General features: G+C 61.0%; 1 protein-coding gene across 2 annotated transcripts; it reads left to right on the top strand.

Annotated features, from left to right (window-relative positions):
- The first annotated feature begins 6368 nt into the window (after positions 1-6368).
- Positions 6369-19320, top strand: DBN1 (drebrin 1). 2 transcript variants are annotated; one of them, XM_045185740.3, is made up of 15 exons: positions 6369-6589; positions 10905-10960; positions 11556-11668; positions 11849-11923; positions 12014-12160; positions 12301-12378; positions 12642-12793; positions 12899-12962; positions 15486-15545; positions 15627-15750; positions 16478-16615; positions 16945-17115; positions 17521-18179; positions 18468-18570; positions 18737-19320. In XM_045185740.3, exons 1-15 carry the CDS (start codon positions 6504-6506, stop codon positions 18805-18807), a joined length of 2097 nt encoding a protein of 698 aa, XP_045041675.2. In that variant the 5' UTR covers positions 6369-6503; the 3' UTR covers positions 18808-19320. The 2 variants fall into 2 exon arrangements, with proteins under 2 accessions (XP_045041675.2, XP_024433619.2); XM_024577851.4 differs by lacking the exon at positions 16478-16615 and having other exon boundaries at positions 6371-6589.
- The last annotated feature ends 532 nt before the right edge of the window (positions 19321-19852 follow it).

The following is a 19852-nucleotide window of genomic DNA, read 5'->3' as shown; positions in this document are numbered from 1 at the left end:
GAGCCTTCTCCAGGCAGGTGCCCTAAGCCTCAGCCGAGGGCAGCCACGCCGTGACGCAGAGCTGCGGCCGGGTCTGCCGCTTTGTCAACAGTGTCCAAAGAATCAGACTTGAATGTGAAGTCTGGTATTTTAATGGTAGCAACTAAGATTTCTTTTTTAATCCTATTTAAAAAATAATAGCCCTGCCTGGTGTGGCTCAGTGGATTGAGCACCGGCCTGCAACCCGAAAGGTCTCTGGTTCGATTCCCAATAAGGGTACATGCCTGGGTCCCCAGCTGGGGGGGTGTGAGAGCCAACTGATGGATGTATTGCTTGCACATCGATGTTTCTCTCCCTCTCCTTCTCCCTCCCTTCCTTGATCTCTAAAAATAAATAAAATCTAAAAAGGTAAATAAATAAAAATTAAAAAATAATAGATGTGGGCCAAATCCATTGTGAGGGCAACTAGGCCCCTGGCGTAGACAGGAAGCCCCAGCATCACCTCTGGGCAGAGGAGGCAGGAGCGCAGAGGACAACAGCTGGGGCCTGGGGCCTGGGGCTGGACAAGAGTGTCTCCAGAACCTGCCGACAGTGTCCTGTCCACCAGGTAGATAAGGCCAGGAGCACGGTGGATATCGCAACAAGGTGACATTTGCCAGATCAGTTTAGCAGAGAGCTGGGCTGCAGCCAGGGTTAGAGGAACAAGAGGCAGGGTGGTGAGGATGCGGAAGGAGAGTGTAGACAGCTCTCTTAGGCTGGGCTGCGTGACCAGGACTGGCAGCCCCCCACTCAGCTGAGTGCCAAGAGGGGTGGAGAGAAGAACTGGGGAGGTGTCCACCAAGGGAAGGTGGCCGAAGGTGGGCAGATGTAAGGAGACAGTAAAGAGCAAAGAGCTGGGGACTCAGAAAGAGGAGCTCCCCTGGGTGGAAGCAGAAGCAAGCCCAGGGCCCCTGCTCTGAACGGCCACCCGCCAGGACCCACAGAGCAATCGCTAATACACACTTCATTTAATCCTCGGAAAGCAAGACATCTCCTTAAAGGCGTGTTTCAGGGGAGGAACAGTGGCCTGTCCAGGGCTGCCCAGCCAGAAAGCCCCAGCTCTGCTGCTCCAAGGATCAAAGACAGGTGCTCCTCACTGCCCCTGACCACAGAGCTGCAGGGATCACAGCTGTGCGAGAGAAGCCACAGTGACTGGGAACTGTCCTTGTGTGTGGCAGGGGAGGCCATTAGCGCCCTTGGAGAGTGCAGTACCCCCAGCTGAGGGGGCAGAGCCCATGGCAGGGGACTGAGTGGGCAACTGGAGAGACAGCCAGCAAGAGACGGGCCTTTTCCAGCTCAGAGCAGCTGGAGCTCATTTGAAGTCAGAGAGATGCAGTGGAGGGCAACGAGCTGCTTCGCCAGAGTGCAGAGAACAGAGGCAGGAACGGGTGATTCTGGTCCTGCCTCCTCAGCGCCGTGTAGCCTTGGAACACACGTGGGTACACGCCCCTGTGGGCCCCTCTGTGCAGCCCTGCTGCAGAAGGAGCTGAGCCCACGGCACACAGGGAGTGGCAGCCACTCGGAGTCCACAGCCCACTGTGAGAGTGGAGGTGGGGCCCCACCCCAGCTGGGGGCTGGGGGTTGCTAGGGTTCCAGGGGCCTGGTGGGACCCTGGGGCCAGCCCTGGGGGGTTGTGCGGTGGGGTCACTGCAGAGTGCTCAGCGAGGGCCCCGGGACCAGTCTGGGTCTCCTGCTCAAAGCCTCGGGGACTAGAAGGTCAACTCACCTATTTCCCTTGCCACCGACAACGGTGGCCACTGACTGCTTGGGGTGGATGAGAAAGGACTCTTCCAGCTGCCATTCAAACTGGCTGAATTAGAAGCAGGGAGAATTTGCCTCATTTAACAGAAAAGGTTCAGCTATGGTGGGATCTAGCATGACGGGTGTTAGCAGCAGTCTCTACTCCCCCCATCTCTCTGAGCTGCTTCTGGCCCATTCTCTGGAGGCTCTCCCCATTGTTGGCACAGGCACCCTCAGCCAGCTCCAGCCACGGGCTGCCCGCTGGGCAGCCCCGGTGGAGACTGTCTTAATGACTCCAGCTAAGGTCCCTGGCTGATGCCCATTGCACTGACTTGGATCGTGTGTCCGTCCCCACAGTGGTCACTGGGTCTGACCAGCTGGCCTGGACACACTCCCCTCTGGAGCCTGAAGTGGAAAATCGGCCAGAAGACAGGGGCAGGGATTGTGGGGGAGAGAGCGACTGTTCAACGAGTGACTGCTGCTGGACCCCCAAGGCAGATCCAGCCGGATCAGAAAGGGAACAGAGTCTGCTTCCCACCTGACCCCTCAGAGCCTGTCTGATCCACCCCCCTCCCCACTGTGCACAACCCCTGCAGTTCCTGGAACAGGACATCCATGGCCTCACTGAGCAAGCATGCAAGGCATTTTCCTTTTATCTGGGGAGGGTCACACCCTACGCCCCCATCCGTCCTGCTCCGTCCTTTAGAACTCCTAGTGTCTGCACGCAGCACCCAGGCCATCCAGGCCATCTTGCCGCTGCCCAAGGTGCATCTCACCTGCAGTTTCTCCTTCCGAACTCCTGGTGCTGCTGGACTTGTTGGCCTTTTTCTTCAGTCTCCTGGCCCCAGGACATTTTAGGGGACGGGGTGCCTAACTGTGGACGTCCACTGCACTGCGCTCTGGTTCTCCACACCAGGGAGCCCTGCCCCCTGACTCCTTCCTTACACCCTGCAGCTAGCAGCCGCCTGAGGAGCTACATCCAACTGATTTCCAGGCCAGGCCAGCCCCGGCATGCAGAAGGGGAAGTGAGGAGGGCCTGTGGTATGCTGTAGTGAAGAGAGAGGGGGGACGCACGTGGATTCCCGTCCAGACTTCGTCACTCACCAGCTGTGTGCCTGAGGGCAAGTCACTGCCCCTCTCTGAGCCTTGGGCTTCCCATCTCTAAAACAGTAATAACAGCCAACGTGTCAATGGCACCTACTATGTGCAGTTGCCATTTTAAGCACCTTCCACACCACTGCCAAAGGTGCCCTGGCTGGTGTGGCTCGGTGGATAGAGCACCGGCTTGTGAACCAAAGGGTCACTGGTTCGATTCCCAGTCAGGGCACACGCCTGGGTTGTGGGCCAGGTCCCTAGTACGGGGCATGTGAGAGGCAACCACACATTGATGTTTCTCTCCCTCTCTTTCTCCCTCCATTCCCTTGTCTAAAAATAAATAAAATCTTTAAAAAACCCAAATGAAATCCTCAAACAAGGCCTACGTGGTAGGTGTTACCGTTATCATCCTCGATGACACAGGAAAGGTCAAGTAATGAGTCTAAGGCCACTGGGATAGCAAGGTCTGGGCAGCAATCAGCTGGTCAGTCGCCCGCTAATGGGAAGTGGCTGGCCCCATGCCAGGGCCCACACCTGGGAAGAATGAGGGGGTACTTTTTTTTAAATCTTCACCTGAGGATGTTCATTAATTTTTAGAGAGAGAGAGAGGAAGGGAGAGAAAGAGAGAGAGAGAGAGAGAGAAACATCGATGTGAGAGAGAGACATCGGTCGGCTGCCTCCCATATGCGCCTGACTGGGATCGAATCCTCGAACTTAGGGTGTACGGACGATGCTCCAACCAGCTGAGCCACCCGGCGGAGCAGAGGGGACACTTTGGAAAGCGTACTTGGTAGGAGCTTCCAGAGGCGGGATGAGGGCAAAGAAGGCTCCTCCAGCCAGTGCTGGAGGAGTCCTGAGACCCACTGTCAGCCTTGGGGCTTCCCTGAGAGCTGTGGGGAGCACAGAGCAGGAAGCGGGGTGAGGCGGTGGGGGGCGAGGCTCTGAGGACGGAAGGAGGGGCTCTCCCTTTCCAAGCCTCCAATCAGTCACGTTTTATCCTCACAGCCTGTTATCAAAGCGAAAATTCAGAGAGGGAGAGAACTGTAGCTAAGGTCACACAGCAAATGACTAGTTTCCGATCTGAATCCTCCATCTTTGTTGTCTTTTTCACTTTGGGGACCCACAAGCCATTGGGCCAGCACCCCAGTGTGTGTGTGGGGAGCTCACCCTCTGGGGGTGGGAGAGAGACCGGCATGCTAGAGACTGAAAGGGTGGTCCGTGCTGGTGGGTCACCCTGCGGGAGGGCTCCAAGGCTGGGCGGGTGGGCTCCAGGGCCGGAAGGAGGCAGGCTCTCAGACGGAATGATAGGTAGTCACCCCACTCCCACAGGCCCACGAAGCTGAGGACTGGACGCAGCCACTGGATTTGGAGACACATTCTTGGAGGAGGAAGATGTGGAGGGAAGAGGGTGAGAAGACCAGGGTGGGCTCCAAGGTGGCCAAGCAGGCAGAACCTCTTCCTCCCGCCTGTGGGGGCCTCTCTGGGCTACAGCATCTTTGTAACTTTTTTGTAAATCTAAAACTGTTCTAAAAGTAGAAGTTTATTTAGTAGCCCTGGCTGGGTAGCTCAGCTGGTTAGAGCATTGTCCCGATACGCCAAGGTGGTGGGTTCAATCCCTGGCCTGGTCAGGGCACAGACAAGAAGTAACCAATGAATGCATAAATACGTGGAACAACAAATGGATGTTTCTCTCTCTCTCCCTTCCACTCTCTTCCTCTAAAGTCCATTAAAAAATAATAAAATTAGGAGTTTACTTGGAAATACAGATGACAGAGGTGAGAGTGGGTGTGGCTGGAGAGTATTTGCAGGGGGATGGGGAGATGCGAAATTTGAGGAAGGGAAAGCAGCATGTATGACTTCTGCTTTGTGGATGTGGAATTGAGTGAACAGGAGGCTGGGAAGGGAGCCAGGGAGGGGGCGGGGGGAGGAGTTCTGAGCTGGGACAAGTCGGAGGCCCAGGTCCCCCACCTACTTGTCCCAGGCCTCTTTAGCCCCGCTGTGGTGTATTCTCCCTCCCCCAGATCCTTCTGACCCTGCCTGGACCTTGTTCCAACTGGGGGCTGTGGAGAAGCTTCCAGGGCCAGAGGCTCATGAGCATAGTGGGTACAGCGAACCCCCAGGCAGGCATCTGTGAAATGTTTTGAGTTTTAAGAGGGTCACCCTACTCCAAAGCGCTGGGAACCACTGCTGGAGATGAGCACACACACTATTCTCTTTTTCCTCTTGGCCAACTCAGAATTCAGAGACCCAGCTGAATCACCTCCTCCTCTGCCTCCCTGATTGGACTAGGTCATTGCTCAGGTTCCATCACTTCCCCTGGGAAGACGAGGTGGGAGGCTTTGTACATGGTGGGAAAGGCTTCCGAGAACTGGGGAGGGTTGCAGGGTCCCACTTCAGCAAGGACTAGGGATGCCTCAGGAGGTCCTGTCCCTTGTGCCTACTCGCTGCAGGAGACTCCGCTAGGGCCCCAGTGGTCTCTGGGCTCAGAACTCTGGGAAATAAAGGTGCCAGGGGGCTGGTCCTGGAGTATCGCTGGAGTGGTTCTGCCCTGGGAGTCTGGGCTGAGATGTTGCAACTGGGAGGAAGTCTGCATGGGATCATCCGGGAGGCCTGAGGCTTGGGAGACAAGGCAGAGGGTTTCCTAGGCTGGTCCTATCTGAGAGGGCCCAGGAGGCAGCTGGTAAGGGGGGTGGCGCTCAGCCTAGGGGTGGGGCAGGGGTGGCGGAGGAGGCTGGCAGTGCTGGGGCCATGATCTGGGTTGGGGCCGGAAATGGTCAAGGAGGCGGGGATGGAGAGGTGTGTTTGGGAACTGGGATCAGAATGGGAAGAGGATTGGCTGGACTGAGGAGGGTACAGGGGATGGGGTGTTGTGAATGGGGGGGGAGGTGCATGCCAAGCATGGAGTTGGTAATGGGGCTGGACTTGGGGTTGGGACGCAGATGGCAGTGGACAGTGCCGGGGCGGGGGGAGGGGGAGGGAGTAGGAAGGGGCCTTTCAGAGGTGGGGATGGGCCGCAGATGTGCCACGGGGCGGAGTGGGGGGGGGGGGTACTGATCTGTGAATTGGGTTGGGATGGACCAGTGATGGGGGGGGGGGCGGTGAGGCCGGCTGGGATAGAGATAAATTAAGCAGGGAATGGGGCTGGGCCGGATTCAAATGAAGTGGATTCGGGACTGGGACTGGCAACTGGTAAGGAGAAGAATGAGGCTGGACCTACAGAGGTTTGGTGAGGTTGGGGACGCGCCTGGGTTTGGGGCTAAGGGAGAGGGTGAGCGCCTAGGCTGGGGCCACGGTAGGTGAAGTTTGGGGACGCGAGTGGGACCTGCCTCGGGAGCGGAGGGGCGCATCGGCGCGGGCCCAGGGGCTACGGGTGAGGGGCGCGGGGGCGCCCGGGGCAGGCCGGGAAGGGGGGGCGGACCTCCCCCTGGGCCGGGCCGGGGCGGCGCTAGGACCGAGCGCGGAGGGACGAGCCGGGCGGAGCCAGCGCCCCCCGCCCCCCGCCGGCCGGCTCCCCTCCCCCGGCCGCTGGCTCGCTCTGCTCGCTTCGCCGCAGAGGCTCCGAGGCAGCGGTGGCGGTGACTCCCTCCTTCTATCCCTCCTCCTCTGTCCGTCCGTGCGTCTGTCCGTTCGGCCTCGGTCCGGCCCGCAGCATGGCCGGCGTCAGCTTCAGCGGCCACCGCCTGGAGCTGCTGGCGGCGTACGAGGAGGTGATCCGGGAGGAGAGCGCGGCCGACTGGTGAGCCCCCGCCCCCGCCCCTCGGCCCCTTTGTCCCCGCGCCGCCGCCGCCGCGCCTTTGTTTCCACCCGGCCCGCCGCCCGGCTGCCGGGAAGGGAGGGGGCGACCCCGAAATGGTGCAGCGACCGGGGAGGACCGGGAGGGGCTGCCTTTGTGCGCGCCGGGGGAGGGGCCGGGCGGGCCGGGCGGGGCGCTGCCGGCCCCGAGCGCCCCGAGGCCGCCCCAGGCGCGCTGTGGGAGCGGTGGCCCGGCGCGGGGCGGATGGACGCGGGGTCCGGATGTGTGGCCCGGGACCGCATGGCCTTGCAGGAGCCCATCCCCCGCCTCGGCCCCGGGGGACAGGTGTGCACAGGGCGGCCAAGGGCACCTTCGCTACCTTCGAGCGGGCGCGGACCAGGCGGGGACGGGGCGGGGACCCAGCTAGCGGAGCCAGCTCAGCGTGCCTGGCCCAGCCTGGACAGCCGGCCACAGCACAAAGGAACGCTAGGGCGGGGGAGGAGCGGAGAGGGCTGGGGGCCCGGGCGCCCCGCCCACCAGGGGGCCTCTCGGAGTTGGGGTGTGATGCAAAGATGTTCATTGCCACATGGCTGCCGCCCAGTGACTCCTGTTCCTCTCGCGGCCGCGGAGAAGGCAGGGATCGAGGGGATTTCAGGGACTGGGCAGCTGGGCTGGGAGATGCCAAGGGGGCCGAACTCCGGCCTGGAAGACCAGCTGGGGACCCTGGGAGGAAGCCCGCTCGCGCACAAGCCTGGAGGGAGCTCCCAGGGAGGGATGAGGGGCCGAGTAGATCTTCTGAACCCTCGTCCCCATCGTCCAGTGCAAGGGGCTCTCAGCTCCCTGGCTGGGGACGGGCCGGACTTCCTGCACCCCCTTCCCCAGCTGTGGTCTCTCCCCGAGCAGCTCTGGGAGGGGTGGCCCACCTGCTCTGGGGCTGGAGTCTCCAGGGTGGTAGGAGAGCCAGGGGTTCCACACTGCCCCATTCAGGAATCATTCTTCCCCAAACACTCCTGTCTTGAGGCAGGTGCTCGTTCCATTTGCAGACCTCTAGTTTCCCTGGCAGGCAGGAAACTGAGGCACAGAGTGAGGGCATGTCTGAGGGACCTCCTTTGGGCTGGCCTTACGCAAGTAAGGGAGGGCATTGTGGTAGGGACACTGACCTGGGGGCTGGAGGAGGGGACAAATGGCCAGGCGTCCATGCCACAGTACTGCAGCACTGGCGGGCAGCCAGGCCTGCCTGGAGGGATGGACGCGGGAGACAGGCTCCCATGTTCTGCAGGTCGGTCACAGGAGAAGCCGGCACCGGCTAAATGGGCTGGCGGCCACCCATTGTCCCCGCCCTGCCCCGGGGGCTGAGATCATGGGAAGAGTTCGGGGCAGGTGGCCAGCTTGGCCTGGTGGAGGAACTGGCCTTGGGCTATGATGGCCCCTGCCTGGACAGGGGCACCGTCCGTCTCAGAGTGCCCCACTTGCCCTCAGTCGAGGGGTGCTGTCCACCACCACGCCATTGCTCCTGACCTCCTAAAAGCAGAGCCCTGGAGGCCCAACGCGGGGCCGCACAACCACTGCCGGCCCACCGCATGCTCAGCAGAGGCCTGGGCTCGCATCTCCGAGCAGCATCCATGTGGCCAAAGCTAGTTATTTCATCCCTGGCGCGCGTCACCCCCATCTGGGTTGTGTGTGGGACACACACACAGATGCAGACACGCACCCTCGCACACACACACGTTTGTGTTCAGTCCCAAGGGCCCAGATAGCATTTTGGGAAAAGGGTGTGAAGCTCACGTCCTGCAGTGGGGGCGGGAGTGCTCACAGCCACCCGCTCGAGCGAGGGAGGGGTGCAGTGGGGTCTCGGCCCAAGAGCAGACCCTGCGTTCAGAGGCTGGAAGGGGGTGTCTTGGGTAAAATTGCTGCCTGGTTGGAGGGGCTTGTCATCACCCACCCTCCCGAGTGGTGGTGGTCAGGGAGCTCAGTCACGGGAGAGGCCAGTACAGGCTGCTTCTTGGCGGGGCCTCTCAAACCGATCACAGCCCAGTTACTGGGAGCAGGTGACCCAGGAAGCCAGTGCAGTGGGAGAACCAGGGTGACACATGAATTACCGTGTGACCACACAAGACCCTGCACCTCTCGGGTCCTCTTGAAAAGCAGAAGAGGGGGGGTTGGGCTCAGCCATATCAGGGACATCCAGGGCTGTTCCAGCTAAGACTTCCGAGAGTGGGACTCTCGGGCCCGCCTGCCCTCAGCCTCTCGCCTGGGCTGATCCCAACACCTCCCTGGAGCTGCCCCGTTCCAGCTGCCGCCTGACTCCGGTCCGGTTTCTCTGGCCTAGATGGTTCCTCAGAGTTCCTATCGGTGTCACAAACAGCTACTGCTGCTGCTGTGTGCGGGACCTGGGGCCTGGGTGTGAAGTGTGTCTGTGGACTGAGTCAGACTTCCTGCCTTCCCGGAGCTTAGGCCGCCCTGATGTCGTTGAAAAGCCCTGGCTCAGTGAGATCTGGGGCGGGAGCAGGAGCCTCTGCCCATCCCTGCTGGGCTGTGGTACGTGGTCTGGGGAGGCGCAGCACAGAGCACAGCTTCCGGGAGAGCTGGCATCGGGACCCTGAGGGGTTTCTGCCAGGGGTGGGTGTGGGTGGGGGACAGCTCTGGCCAGTCTGCGAAGGGGGCCCCCTATGCAGAGCCTCGAGGGCGGGGAGTGTGGAGCCATGCTAGGCGGCAGGGAGCCATCCAGCGTGGGGGCGTGGGTGCAGAGGTCTAGCTGGGACAGGTGTACAGCTCATAGTGGAAGGCCTGCTGAAGGCTTTGACCTCAGCTGTGGTTTCTGCCAGGTCAGGGCTGGGGCTGGAGCCAGGAAGGTGGCTGAGGTGGGAAGGCCAGGGCCGAGGGTGGAAGGGGCAGGGCAGGTGTTCCTGGGAGCAGCAAGGGCCCTCAGAGCTTCTGAGGGGCTGATGTTCATTCCTGGGGCTTGTGTCGTCTGAAGCATTGTCTGGGACCAGGGCCTTGGAGTTCTGCCTCAGTTTCTCATCCTTGGAGTTAGGAGGAACAGACCCTACTTCTCTGAGGGCCCTTTGTTCCCAGTGGTGGTTTTGGGCAGCTGGACAGGTGGTGGGACAGCTGTTCTGGGAAGCAGCTGCCAGCACTGGGGCCTGGGCAACAGTTGGACCAAGAGCTCCCCGCCTCACAGCCCACCTGTGTCCCTTTCAGGCGGGAGGGATTCTGGGAGTCGGGTGTGTGTTTGTGTTCCTAGCACTGACTTGGGATGACCCCCAGGGGCTGGGCCAGGCTCTCCTCCCTTCCCTCCTTTCTACCTCCTCCCCCCTCTCTCCCACCCTCCCTCCTTTTCCTCTCCCTTCCCTTTCTCTATTCTTCCTTCATTTCCTCTTTATCCCTCCGTTTCCCTCCTTTCTCTTGTCTTCTTCTCTTCCTCCTCTCCGTTTTCCCACTGACTTCCTCCCTTTCTCTTCTCCACCGCCCCTCTGCCCCAGGCCTGTCCTCTCAAAGGGGGATCCTCAGGAGCGGACACCTCTGCCTTCCCTGCCATGAAATGGATGCTGTGGCACTGCAGCTTGGGGAGAAGGAGCTAGGAAGGAGGAGGGAGGAGGAAGGCTGCTAGGTCAGCTTTCCAGTGATGCTGAGGCTGAAGGAAAAGCTGACACTCTCAGGAGGCCAGGGCCCCAGCTGGGGCCGAGGTGGCCGAGGGGCTGGATGGCCAGGACACTGAAATCACCCACGGGTCACCGTCTGGGCAAGAGTGGCCTGGGTGACCTCATCCACCTTTCAGAGAGGCTGAGATGAAGGCCGAGGGCGTGTCCCTGGGGTCCTTTGTGTTCTGGAGCCTACTGTTGGGGTGGGCTGGTCATGTGCCAGTTGCCAGGTTGCCATGGTTACCAGGGGATGCCCTGATCAGAGTGAGCACCAGGTTCTCTCTCCTCTTTCCCCTGCTGTGAGGGGAGGGGCGATGGGTACCCAGCCGCACGCCTGGCAACAGCCAATGGGGGACTAGCAGTGTGGTAGCCAGGGAACAGTAACCAAGGAACTGTCGCCTTGGAATCTCCATCTCACACCCGCTTGCTGGGTTGTAGGCTGCCAGGGCCAGGGCTGGAGGACAAGGCACATGGGCAGCAGTTCCTTCCCCACCTGACCCAGGCCCCCTCTACCAGTGTCCTCCACCCCCGAAATGGTGCCAAGCCCTATTGTCAGGCAGTGGTGCTGGGCCAGAACCCCCTTCCCATCCTGCCCACTCTGTGTCCCTCCTCCTCCTCCCTAGAGCTGTCCCCACCCAAAATTGGCAGTTCTGAGAGCCACCCCTCCCTCTCCCCAGGGCTCTGTACACATACGAGAATGGCTCAGATGACCTCAAGCTTGCAGCGTCAGGAGGTAAGAATTCAAGCCTTTTTTTTCTTTTTTCTTTTTTTTTTTGCTTTCTCCCGCCCCCTCCTCTGGTTGTGTTCTTCCCCACCCGTCTGGCTCCAGGCCACCTCCTGGCGTGCATCCAACGACCCATACTTGTCTGGCAGGTGTCCTTCCTGGTCATGCCTATGCTTTCCGGGGTGGGGAGGCAGGGGGCCTTGTTTCCTGTTTGATTGTGAGAAGACAGCCTCAGAGAGGGAGAGTGACTTAGCCAAAGCCACACAGCTAGGGAGGAGGGGCTGGGCAGGGGTGGCTCAGATCACCCCAACTTTCCCCGGAGCAAAGGCTTTGTTTTCCCTCACGGGCACTGTACCTCGGGAGACGTGAGGGTGTGTGAAGAACAAGTGTGTCCTCGTCCCAACACCCCAAGTCAGGCCCTGGGGAGTCACAAGCAGAGCTGGGGCCTGCCCGCCATTCTTTCTCACCCCAGCACAGAACTCCAGACCTGCAGGTCCCGGGGGTGCCCGCAGAGCCCACAGGAAGAGCCTTTCCTTTGGGTTCCAGGCCCTCATGGGGTAAGGGTTAGGAGACGGGAGTCCTGACCCCCTCCTGATTCCCCCAGACGGGGGCTTGCAGGAGCTCTCGGGCCACTTTGAGAACCAGAAGGTGATGTACGGCTTCTGCAGTGTCAAGGACTCCCAGGCTGCTCTGCCAAAATACGTGCTCATCAACTGGGTATGCAGCTGTGGGCTGGGGAAGGGGGCGGAGGCCCCAGAACAGTGACCCACCACCCTGCTCTGCCCACTGACACCGCTGGAGAGGACACCACCACACCCGTGGGAAGAGAGCCCGGGGCCTTGGGCTATGGCCCCCTCTTGTCCCTTCCCAACCCCGCCTGTGCTGAATGCTTTGCAGGTCGGCGAAGATGTGCCCGATGCCCGCAAATGCGCTTGTGCCAGCCATGTGGCTAAGGTGGCTGAATTCTTCCAGGTGCGAGTGGGGGCCCGCCACCCGGGGTCTGTCTGCTGGTGGTGGTGACAGGAGGGAGCCATGCTGCCTGAACACACCTTCTCGCTGCAGGGTGTCGACGTGATCGTGAACGCCAGCAGCGTGGAAGACATTGACGCGGGCGCCATTGGGCAGCGGCTTTCCAACGGGCTGGCGAGGCTGTCCAGCCCGGTGCTGCACCGGCTGCGGTTGCGCGAGGATGAGAACGCCGAGCCGGTGGTCAGTGTGTGCCTGGGGCCGGCGGGGCCTGCCCAGCGCTTGCCTGCTCCGTTCCTCCCAGTGCTCAGCCTTTTCGGGTGGGAGCTCCTGGAGCACCCGGCCCGCTCTCCCAGCTCACTCCGGGCCCCTTGACCCTGCAGGGCACCGCCTATCAGAAGACTGATGCCGCTGTGGAGATGAAGCGGATTAACCGCGAGCAGTTCTGGGAGCAGGCCAAGGTGCGGGCCTGACCCTGGCTTGTAGGCCGAGCTGACCCAACCCCATGGGGCAGCCCCCTGGGCTTCTCTCCCCATGTCTCCCCATCCGCAGTGGGTCCCCTACCCTGGGCTCCCCCAGCTGAAGAGTGAGCCTTATGCCCAAGGGCTCACCCTGTTTTCCCAGAAACCATGTCTCCCCAGCCCTGGGTTGGGGAAGGGCTGGAGGGGAAGGGGGCCCCCTCACTGGCTCAGGGCCTACACTGCCTTGGCATGGGGGGTTGCAGAAGGAGGAAGAGCTGAGGAAGGAGGAGGAGCGGAAGAAAGCCCTGGATGAGAGGCTCAGGTTTGAGCAAGAGCGGATGGAGCAGGAGCGGCAGGAGCAGGAAGAGCGGGAACGGCGCTACCGGGAGAGGGAACAGCAGATCGAGGAGCACAGGTGTGCCCACCCCCACCCTCCTGCCAGCCCCCGCCCACCCCAGGCAGGTCTGCCTGGGTCCTCCCTAAGGGGTGCAAGCACACTTAGGCCCGCTTATCGTTTCAGGAGGAAACAGCAGACTTTAGAAGCTGAGGAGGCCAAGAGGCGGTTGAAGGAGCAGTCTGTCTTTGTGAGTTCTTAGCCGGGGCTCTCCGTCTCCTGGTTGGGAAAATGCAGATGGTCCCTATGTTCCTGGGCCTCTAGGGGAGATCAGGGGCTTGGGGCCAGTGCTGGGCATGCTGGGTACTGTTGCGTGGGGTGTGGTAGAGTCTCAGGCCTGCTGCGCAATCACGTGGGGTCTGGCTCCTGGCTGTATAGGGAGACCTCCCTGGAGAAGCTCACACCTCAGGCTGAAAGAAAAACCTCTGTTGGCCCAGGCCCTCATTGAGCAGGCTCTCCCTTCACCTCCCAGCAAGGCCTGAGGGGTTCAGGTGGCCTGAACGTGCTTCCTGCCCTTAGGGGCCCCAGACCTGTCCCCACAATGCTAGTGCTGCAGAGTCACACGGGTGAATCTGAGCCACTGAGCATCTGACACGCGGTGTGTGTCGTGTCTGCTTCAGAGCGGCCCCTTGGTTCCGGGGGTGCTGTCTGGACCTCCAAACGCTGGGGTGTCCCACAGGGCCTGTGGACTGGCCCTTTGAAAGTTACGGTGGACTCAAACCCTCGTGCTTTGAATGAAGGCCATTCATTCGGTGGCGAGGCACACAGTGCAGGACTGGAGGTGGGTGGCGCTTGTCTGGACTGGGACAGTGATGGGCAGGTGTTGGGCCTGGGGGACCCAAAGGAGCCTCGGGGCCACACCCACAGGAGATCAGTCCAGAGAAAGCAGGACACCCTGCGGGCACCGGCAGTAAGTGTCGGTCATAGATTACTCCGGTCTGGTCGGCGTCTGGGTGGTGGAGATGAAGGCGGTTGGTAAGCTCCAGCCTCACTCACTCAGCCTGTCGTGTGCCAGGTGTGAGAAAGTGGAGAAGATGAGCAGGATGAAATTAACCGATGAGCTTATTTTTAGTTATGGCAAAGTACACGTAATGTGACGGGTGCCATCTTCGCCGTTTGTGGACATGGCTTAGTGGCGTTAAGTACACTCGTGTTGTACAGACAAGGCCGCTGTGTCTCTGTGGGACTTCTCCATCACCCCATCACTGAAACTCTGCCCGCAGCAAACACTGACTCCCCGTTCTCCCCTCCCCCCAGACCCTGGCAGTCTCCTTGCTGCCTCTATGAATGTGACTCCTCAAGGTGTCTCCTGGGCGGAGTCATACAGAGTTTGTCCTTCAGAGACCGGCTGATTTCACTCAGCGTGTCTTCCAGGGTCATCAGTGTGTCAGAATCTCCTTCCTCTGTAAGACTGATAACCTTCCGTCGAATCTGTACGCCACACCGACTTTCCCGTTCTGAACAAGGGCCTAGGGAGGTCGTATTGTACTAGGCAGGGACAGAGCGCCCACAAGAGGTGGCGAGAGTCACATTTATGGGAAGGCAAGAGCCTGAATGGAGCCTGAATGGAGCCCGGTGGGCCGAGGAGCGGGGGAGTTCGGGAAGACAGAATGAGGGCAGAGGGGTTTAGATTTCATTCTGGAAGATGGGAAGTTGTGGTTGGAGGGACAACCCTCTTGAAAGGGGGATACTTGGAAGGGCCCTTGTAATGCCCCCCCAACAGAGAGTTTAAATTTTCCATGTGTGCTCGAAAACAGAGGAACCCTGTTTCCGCACCACCTCACCTGCGGTGTTTTCTCCCCGCCGCCCCCGCCCCCCCACCCCGCAGTCCCGCCTGCCCCGTTTGCTATTGGATCAGGAGGGGACACCATTAATGAATTCAACTGAGCAGACGTGTACCGATTCAACCTCATGCTGGCCACTCACACACAGCCCTAGTTCTCATCCCATGTCACCGACAAAGGGTGGGGGATGTGATCCCCAAGACAGGAGGGTTCTGACACGGTGTCATCTGCCGTGTGTGCCTACGACAGCTCGTGGGGGCCCGAAGAAGGAAATGGCCTGAAAGGGCCAGGCCCTCTTCCCCAGGAGGCAGAGCCCAGGCTGAGGCCAGAAGCAGGAAGCTGGAGCTGGGGTAGGGGTCAGGCGTTTGAGGGGAGATCCCTCTCCCCTGCCGAGTGTGCGTGGCGTGCATGTTCCAGGTGTGGAAACTGTCACGCTGGTGACTTCAGGTCTGCATCTCATGGTGCGTGGGCAGGTCAGGCAGGGTCGGAGGGGGCTGCTGGAGAGGGGACGGCAGCTAGGTCACTTGGGGCGGGGAATGTGGGCCAACCAGGGTGCAGGGGTGGCAGTGAGGAAGCAGCAGTCTCCTGCTACCGAGACCCAGGCAGCAGTGAAGGGGGCTCGGTTGGCTGGGTGCTGGGGTAGGAGGTTCGAGAAAAGTTGGCTGTGAAGCAGGGAGGGCGCCTGGACGGCTCTGGGATGAAGCAGCAGGAGGTGCTGAGCTGGGTGCCCGGGTCCCTGTCCAGGCTGGGGACGAGGTACCTGGCTGAGGGCCTTGTGGATGGCGAGAAGCTGCTGTGCAACTGTGGTGAGGGGACGGAGGTGCCATCTGCGAGCTCTTCCTGCCAGGTTGTGGAGGAACACGCGGCTCTGAGGAAGCAAGCACTCCGGGGGCGGGGGTGGTGCCCAGGACACTGCCTTTGGTTTCCAGGGTGACCAGCAGGATGAAGAGGAAGAGACCCAGATGAAGAAGTCAGAGTCAGAGGTAGAGGTGAGAGCCAGGGAGGACAGGGCAGGTGAGTCCAGCGGGGGCTGCCTCGGCCGGGCCCTGATCCCCTCCTTGTGCCCCCAGGAGGCGGCGGCCATTATCGCCCAGCGGCCTGACAACCCACGGGAGTTCTTCAAGCAGCAGGAGCGAGTCGCGTCGGCCTCTGTGGGCAGCTGCGACGTGCCCTCGCCCTTCGGCCACCGACCAGGTAGTCCCAGGTCCCGCCCGCACCTGACCCTCACTCCTCAGGTTTTGGCCACCAGCCTCTTTGGCGCTCTCTTGTGGAAGGGAGGCCTTGCCCAGAGACCTCGGAGAAGACAAGGTTGTTTGTCACATGCTCTTCCCCTCGCCTCCCAGGGCGGGAAGGCTTGCAGAGGGTGGTCAGTGTGGGCCTTTGGCTGAGCAGGGGCAGTGCTGGAGGCCCTGTGGGCAGCTCGGGCACTGGCTAAGGCACCGCTGGCTGTAGGGAGCAGCCCTGCCGGGGTTGAACCAGGTCCTGCCTGAGGGCTGTGCTGCATGTGAGGCGGGCTGGCGTCCTGGCCCTGGAGCTTGCCCCCAGTCTCCCTGTCGGGGTTTTCCTTGCAGCTTCCCCCTCCCGGAAGCACCCTTCTGCTCCCTGTCTGGTCTGGGTGTTTGGCCCTGTGTGTGCTTGGCCTGTGCTGTGGCTTCAGGGGTGGGCAGGCCGCCCTGGGCCTGTGCTTCGCAAAGGCTGGCTGCAGTGGGCAGGCTCCTTGCTGTGCGTGGCTGGTGCTGGTGGGTGTCATCGGACGGCTTGAGGCTGCAGCCCAGCTTGGCTGTATGTGCACCCTGGCCAAAGGCGTCTTGGACACCCAGGGCCAGATGTGGGGGCGGGTAAGGCCTCGGGGCTGGGGTGGGGGAGACTGACCCTCTCTTGTCCTCTGTCTCTCTCTCTCTCTGTCTGTCTCTCTCGGCAGGTCGTCCGTACTGCCCTTTCATAAAGGCATCGGACAGTGGGCCTTCCTCCTCCTCCTCTTCCTCCTCTTCCCCTCCACGGACTCCCTTTCCCTATATCACCTGTCACCGCACCCCAAACCTCTCTTCCTCCCTCCCATGTAGGTAGCAGCCTCAGCAGGGGGGGAAGGAGGGCCCCGCTTCCCAGCAGCACCTCTGCCCTCACTCCCCAGCCTGACTGCTGATCTCTGGTGTCTGTCCCCAGAGCAGGTACTGCCTGCCTCCTTTCCCTGGCCCTGAAGGGGCGCTGGCCCCCAGGGGCCTGGCTTATAGGCTCTGGAGTTGTGGTCTGGCCCCTGGGGGGCCTGGGGAGCTCCCAGCCCCCACCCAGACTCCAGAGAAGAGATGCTGGCCAGGCCCCACGGTGTACAGTCCTGAGCCCACCTGGCGTCCCGGCCCTCACTGACCAGCGTGGGGGTTTGTTTCACAGGCAGCCACCTGGACAGCCACCGGAGGATGGCGCCCACCCCCATCCCCACCCGGAGCCCGTCTGACTCCAGCACAGCCTCCACGCCTGTCTCTGAGCAGATCGAACGGGCCCTGGATGAGGTCACGTCCTCGCAGCCGCCACCACTGCCACCCCCACCCCCACCAACCCAAGGTGAGTGAGGGGCCCCAGCTGTATGGGGCCTCTCACCAGTTCCTGTGCTGGGAACCCCCGGTGGCCATGGTAACAACTCCCCAGGGACCTGGGCCACCCAGACTGCACTGCCCTGGAGGTGGCTGTGGCAGGGAGGAACCCTGATGTGGCAGTCAGATCTGCACTCAGCCTCAGTGACTCGTGGAGTGGGAATCAGGCCGTCCTCCCAAGACTGCTGAGTGGCTTACAGACACTAGGCAAAGGGGCCGCGGGGCCCAGAGAGCTCTGCATGGAGCTGCTGGTGGAGGCCTTCCTTCCAGGAGGTGGCCCACTCTTCAGTGCACGGGCAGGGTAGGTAGGGTGGCCACGCAGGGCCTTCCCTGGCGGAGCTGGTCACCTCTGTCTCCTCTGTTTGTGCTGTAACAGAGACCCAGGAGCCTAGCCCCCGCCTGGATAGCGAAGGGACCGGCAAGGAGACCAGAGCAGCAGCCCCTCAGGCCTGGGCTGGCCCTGTGGAGGAGCCCCCTCGGGCACCAGAGCCTCCCCAGGGGCAAGGCAGCCCCATAGAGGACTTCATATTCATGGCAGCTCCTGAGCAGGCCATCCTGGCTGCCCCACTAGAGCCTGCCATGGCCGACCCCACCGCAGCCGACACCCAGGCAGCTGCCCCTGTTCAAACCATTGCTGCTGCTGACACCGCTATTGCCAACACCACCACCCCTGCCACCGCTAGCCTCATCGACCTATGGCCTGGCCATGGGGATGGCACCTCCGCACCCCAGGCTGAGCCTAGGTCCCCCACGGCACCATCAGGTGCTGAGGTCACTCTGGCGGAGGTGCCCTTGCTGGATGAGGGGGCTCAGGAACCAGTGCCACCAACAGGTGAAGTCTGTGCCAACCTTCTCAATTTTGATGAGCTTCCTGAGCCTCCAGCCACCTTCTGTGACCCAGAGGCAGAAGTAGAAGGGGAGCCCCTGGCTGCCCCCCAGGCCCCAACTCTGCCCTCCACTCTGGAGGAGCTGGATCAGGAGCCTGAGCCCCACCTGCTGACCAATGGCGAGACCACCCAGAAGGAAGGGACTCAGGTAGGTCAGGACAGCCTGGTGGGAGGGTTGGAAGTCGATGGACCTGGGGGGCTGACTGTGTTTCAGGCTTGCAGCAGTACCCTCCTTTCCGTGTGACCCACATTATTAGGGGGAAGCTTTATTCCATTCCCCTTCCCTGGGCTGCTCTGCTTTTGTTCCCAAGGCAGGTATCTGTTTCCTAGGCAACCATGGAAGCACTGGTTGCCTGGGCAACAGGCTCAGGGCCTGGTAGGTCAGCCCTGGTCTTGCTGGGTGGGGCCACAGTGACCTGGTGCTTTTCTCTTACAGGCCAGTGAGGGGTACTTCAGCCAATCACAAGAGGAGGAGTTCACCCAATCAGAAGATCTATGTGCAAAGGCTCCGCCTCCTGTGTTCTACAATAAGCCCCCAGGTATTGCGGATGTGGATGATGGGTCAGATTTAGAGTGAGGTCCTGAGTTCCTATGTGGGCAGGTACCATCCCCCCTACAGAGTTGGCACAGTTCTCAGGGGTTGGGGGACACAGCCTTGGATCTGCTGGCCATCTCCTTAACTCCCCTTCTTTTCCAACACCACAGAAATCGACATCACCTGCTGGGATGCAGACCCAGTTCCCGAAGAGGAGGAGGGCTTTGAGGGTGGCGATTAGCAGTGGCGCCCGCCCTCAGGTTGCCCTTGCCAAGGCCACCCACCTGCTCCGGCCTCTGGCCAAATGGCCCGCCGTGCCTGCACTCGAAGCAGCTCCGCCTGGCACCCACTCTGGATTCTGGCCCTGGCCGGGGACTTGGCCGCTTCCCCACCCACAGGGCCTGACTTTTACAGCTTTTCTTTGTTTTTTTTTTTAAAAAAGTTGATAGGAGACTTGTACAGTTGACTGGTTTTCCTCCCGTTGGTAGTTGAGACGCTGTTGCAAATTCCACCCCCTCTCTGCCCGGTCCAGATTGTAGCGCTTAGTCCTCCCTGCTCACTCAGCTGGCCGGGGCGGAGGCCTCACCCTGCTTGGGGCCTGGCAAGGGGGGAGCTCTGGTGGGAAAATGCCCCCCACCTCTTTTCCTAGTTTTATGTTTCTTGGAAAAAATATCACTTTGTATTCTCTGTCCAGGGCTTCAGATATTTTGCACGAATTTGAAAACATGGCAATAAATGGCTCGCCGGCTCTGGCTCCCTGGGACCCCCTCCCCGCCCTTCTCTTTACCTTTGCCCACCTGGCCCAAAGAAAGCAGGCCCAGCTGGGGCCCCTCAGCTTCCCATCCCTTTCCTGCCCCCTCCTGCTGGGCGGGTCCCAGGCTGGAGGCCTTAAGCGCGATTCAGGTCAGGGCTATGGGTGGGGCCCCAGGGCTTGGGTGGCCCCTCCCCAACTCTTCCCTATTTGCTTGGGTTCCTTTTTCACATTCAGTAACTGTTTTTTGGAAAGCACAAACTTCTGTAACGGGTCGTGCTCATGTCTGTTAATAAAGAAATCCAGATCCCTTTGGGCCTCCTGGGGTGGATCTGGGGCGGGCCGTGGGCCGGGCCCTGCCCCCCCCCCAATCTCTTCCGACCTCCAAGGCCGCAGGGGCACCCTCATCGTGATCTCGTGGGCCGGGAAGATGGGGTGTAGTTAGAAGCAGGCTGACCTCAGGTTTAGTTCTGCATCCTCCAGCCACTTAGCAGCTCACAAGCGTATTCAGGTTTCGTTCTCCGCTAAGACCCAG

Source organism: Desmodus rotundus, chromosome 10 (assembly GCF_022682495.2).
Source record: "Desmodus rotundus isolate HL8 chromosome 10, HLdesRot8A.1, whole genome shotgun sequence".
NCBI lineage: Eukaryota > Metazoa > Chordata > Mammalia > Chiroptera > Phyllostomidae > Desmodus > Desmodus rotundus.
Note: the sequence above shows the minus strand (reverse complement) of the source record. Positions and strands in the feature narration are given on the sequence as shown.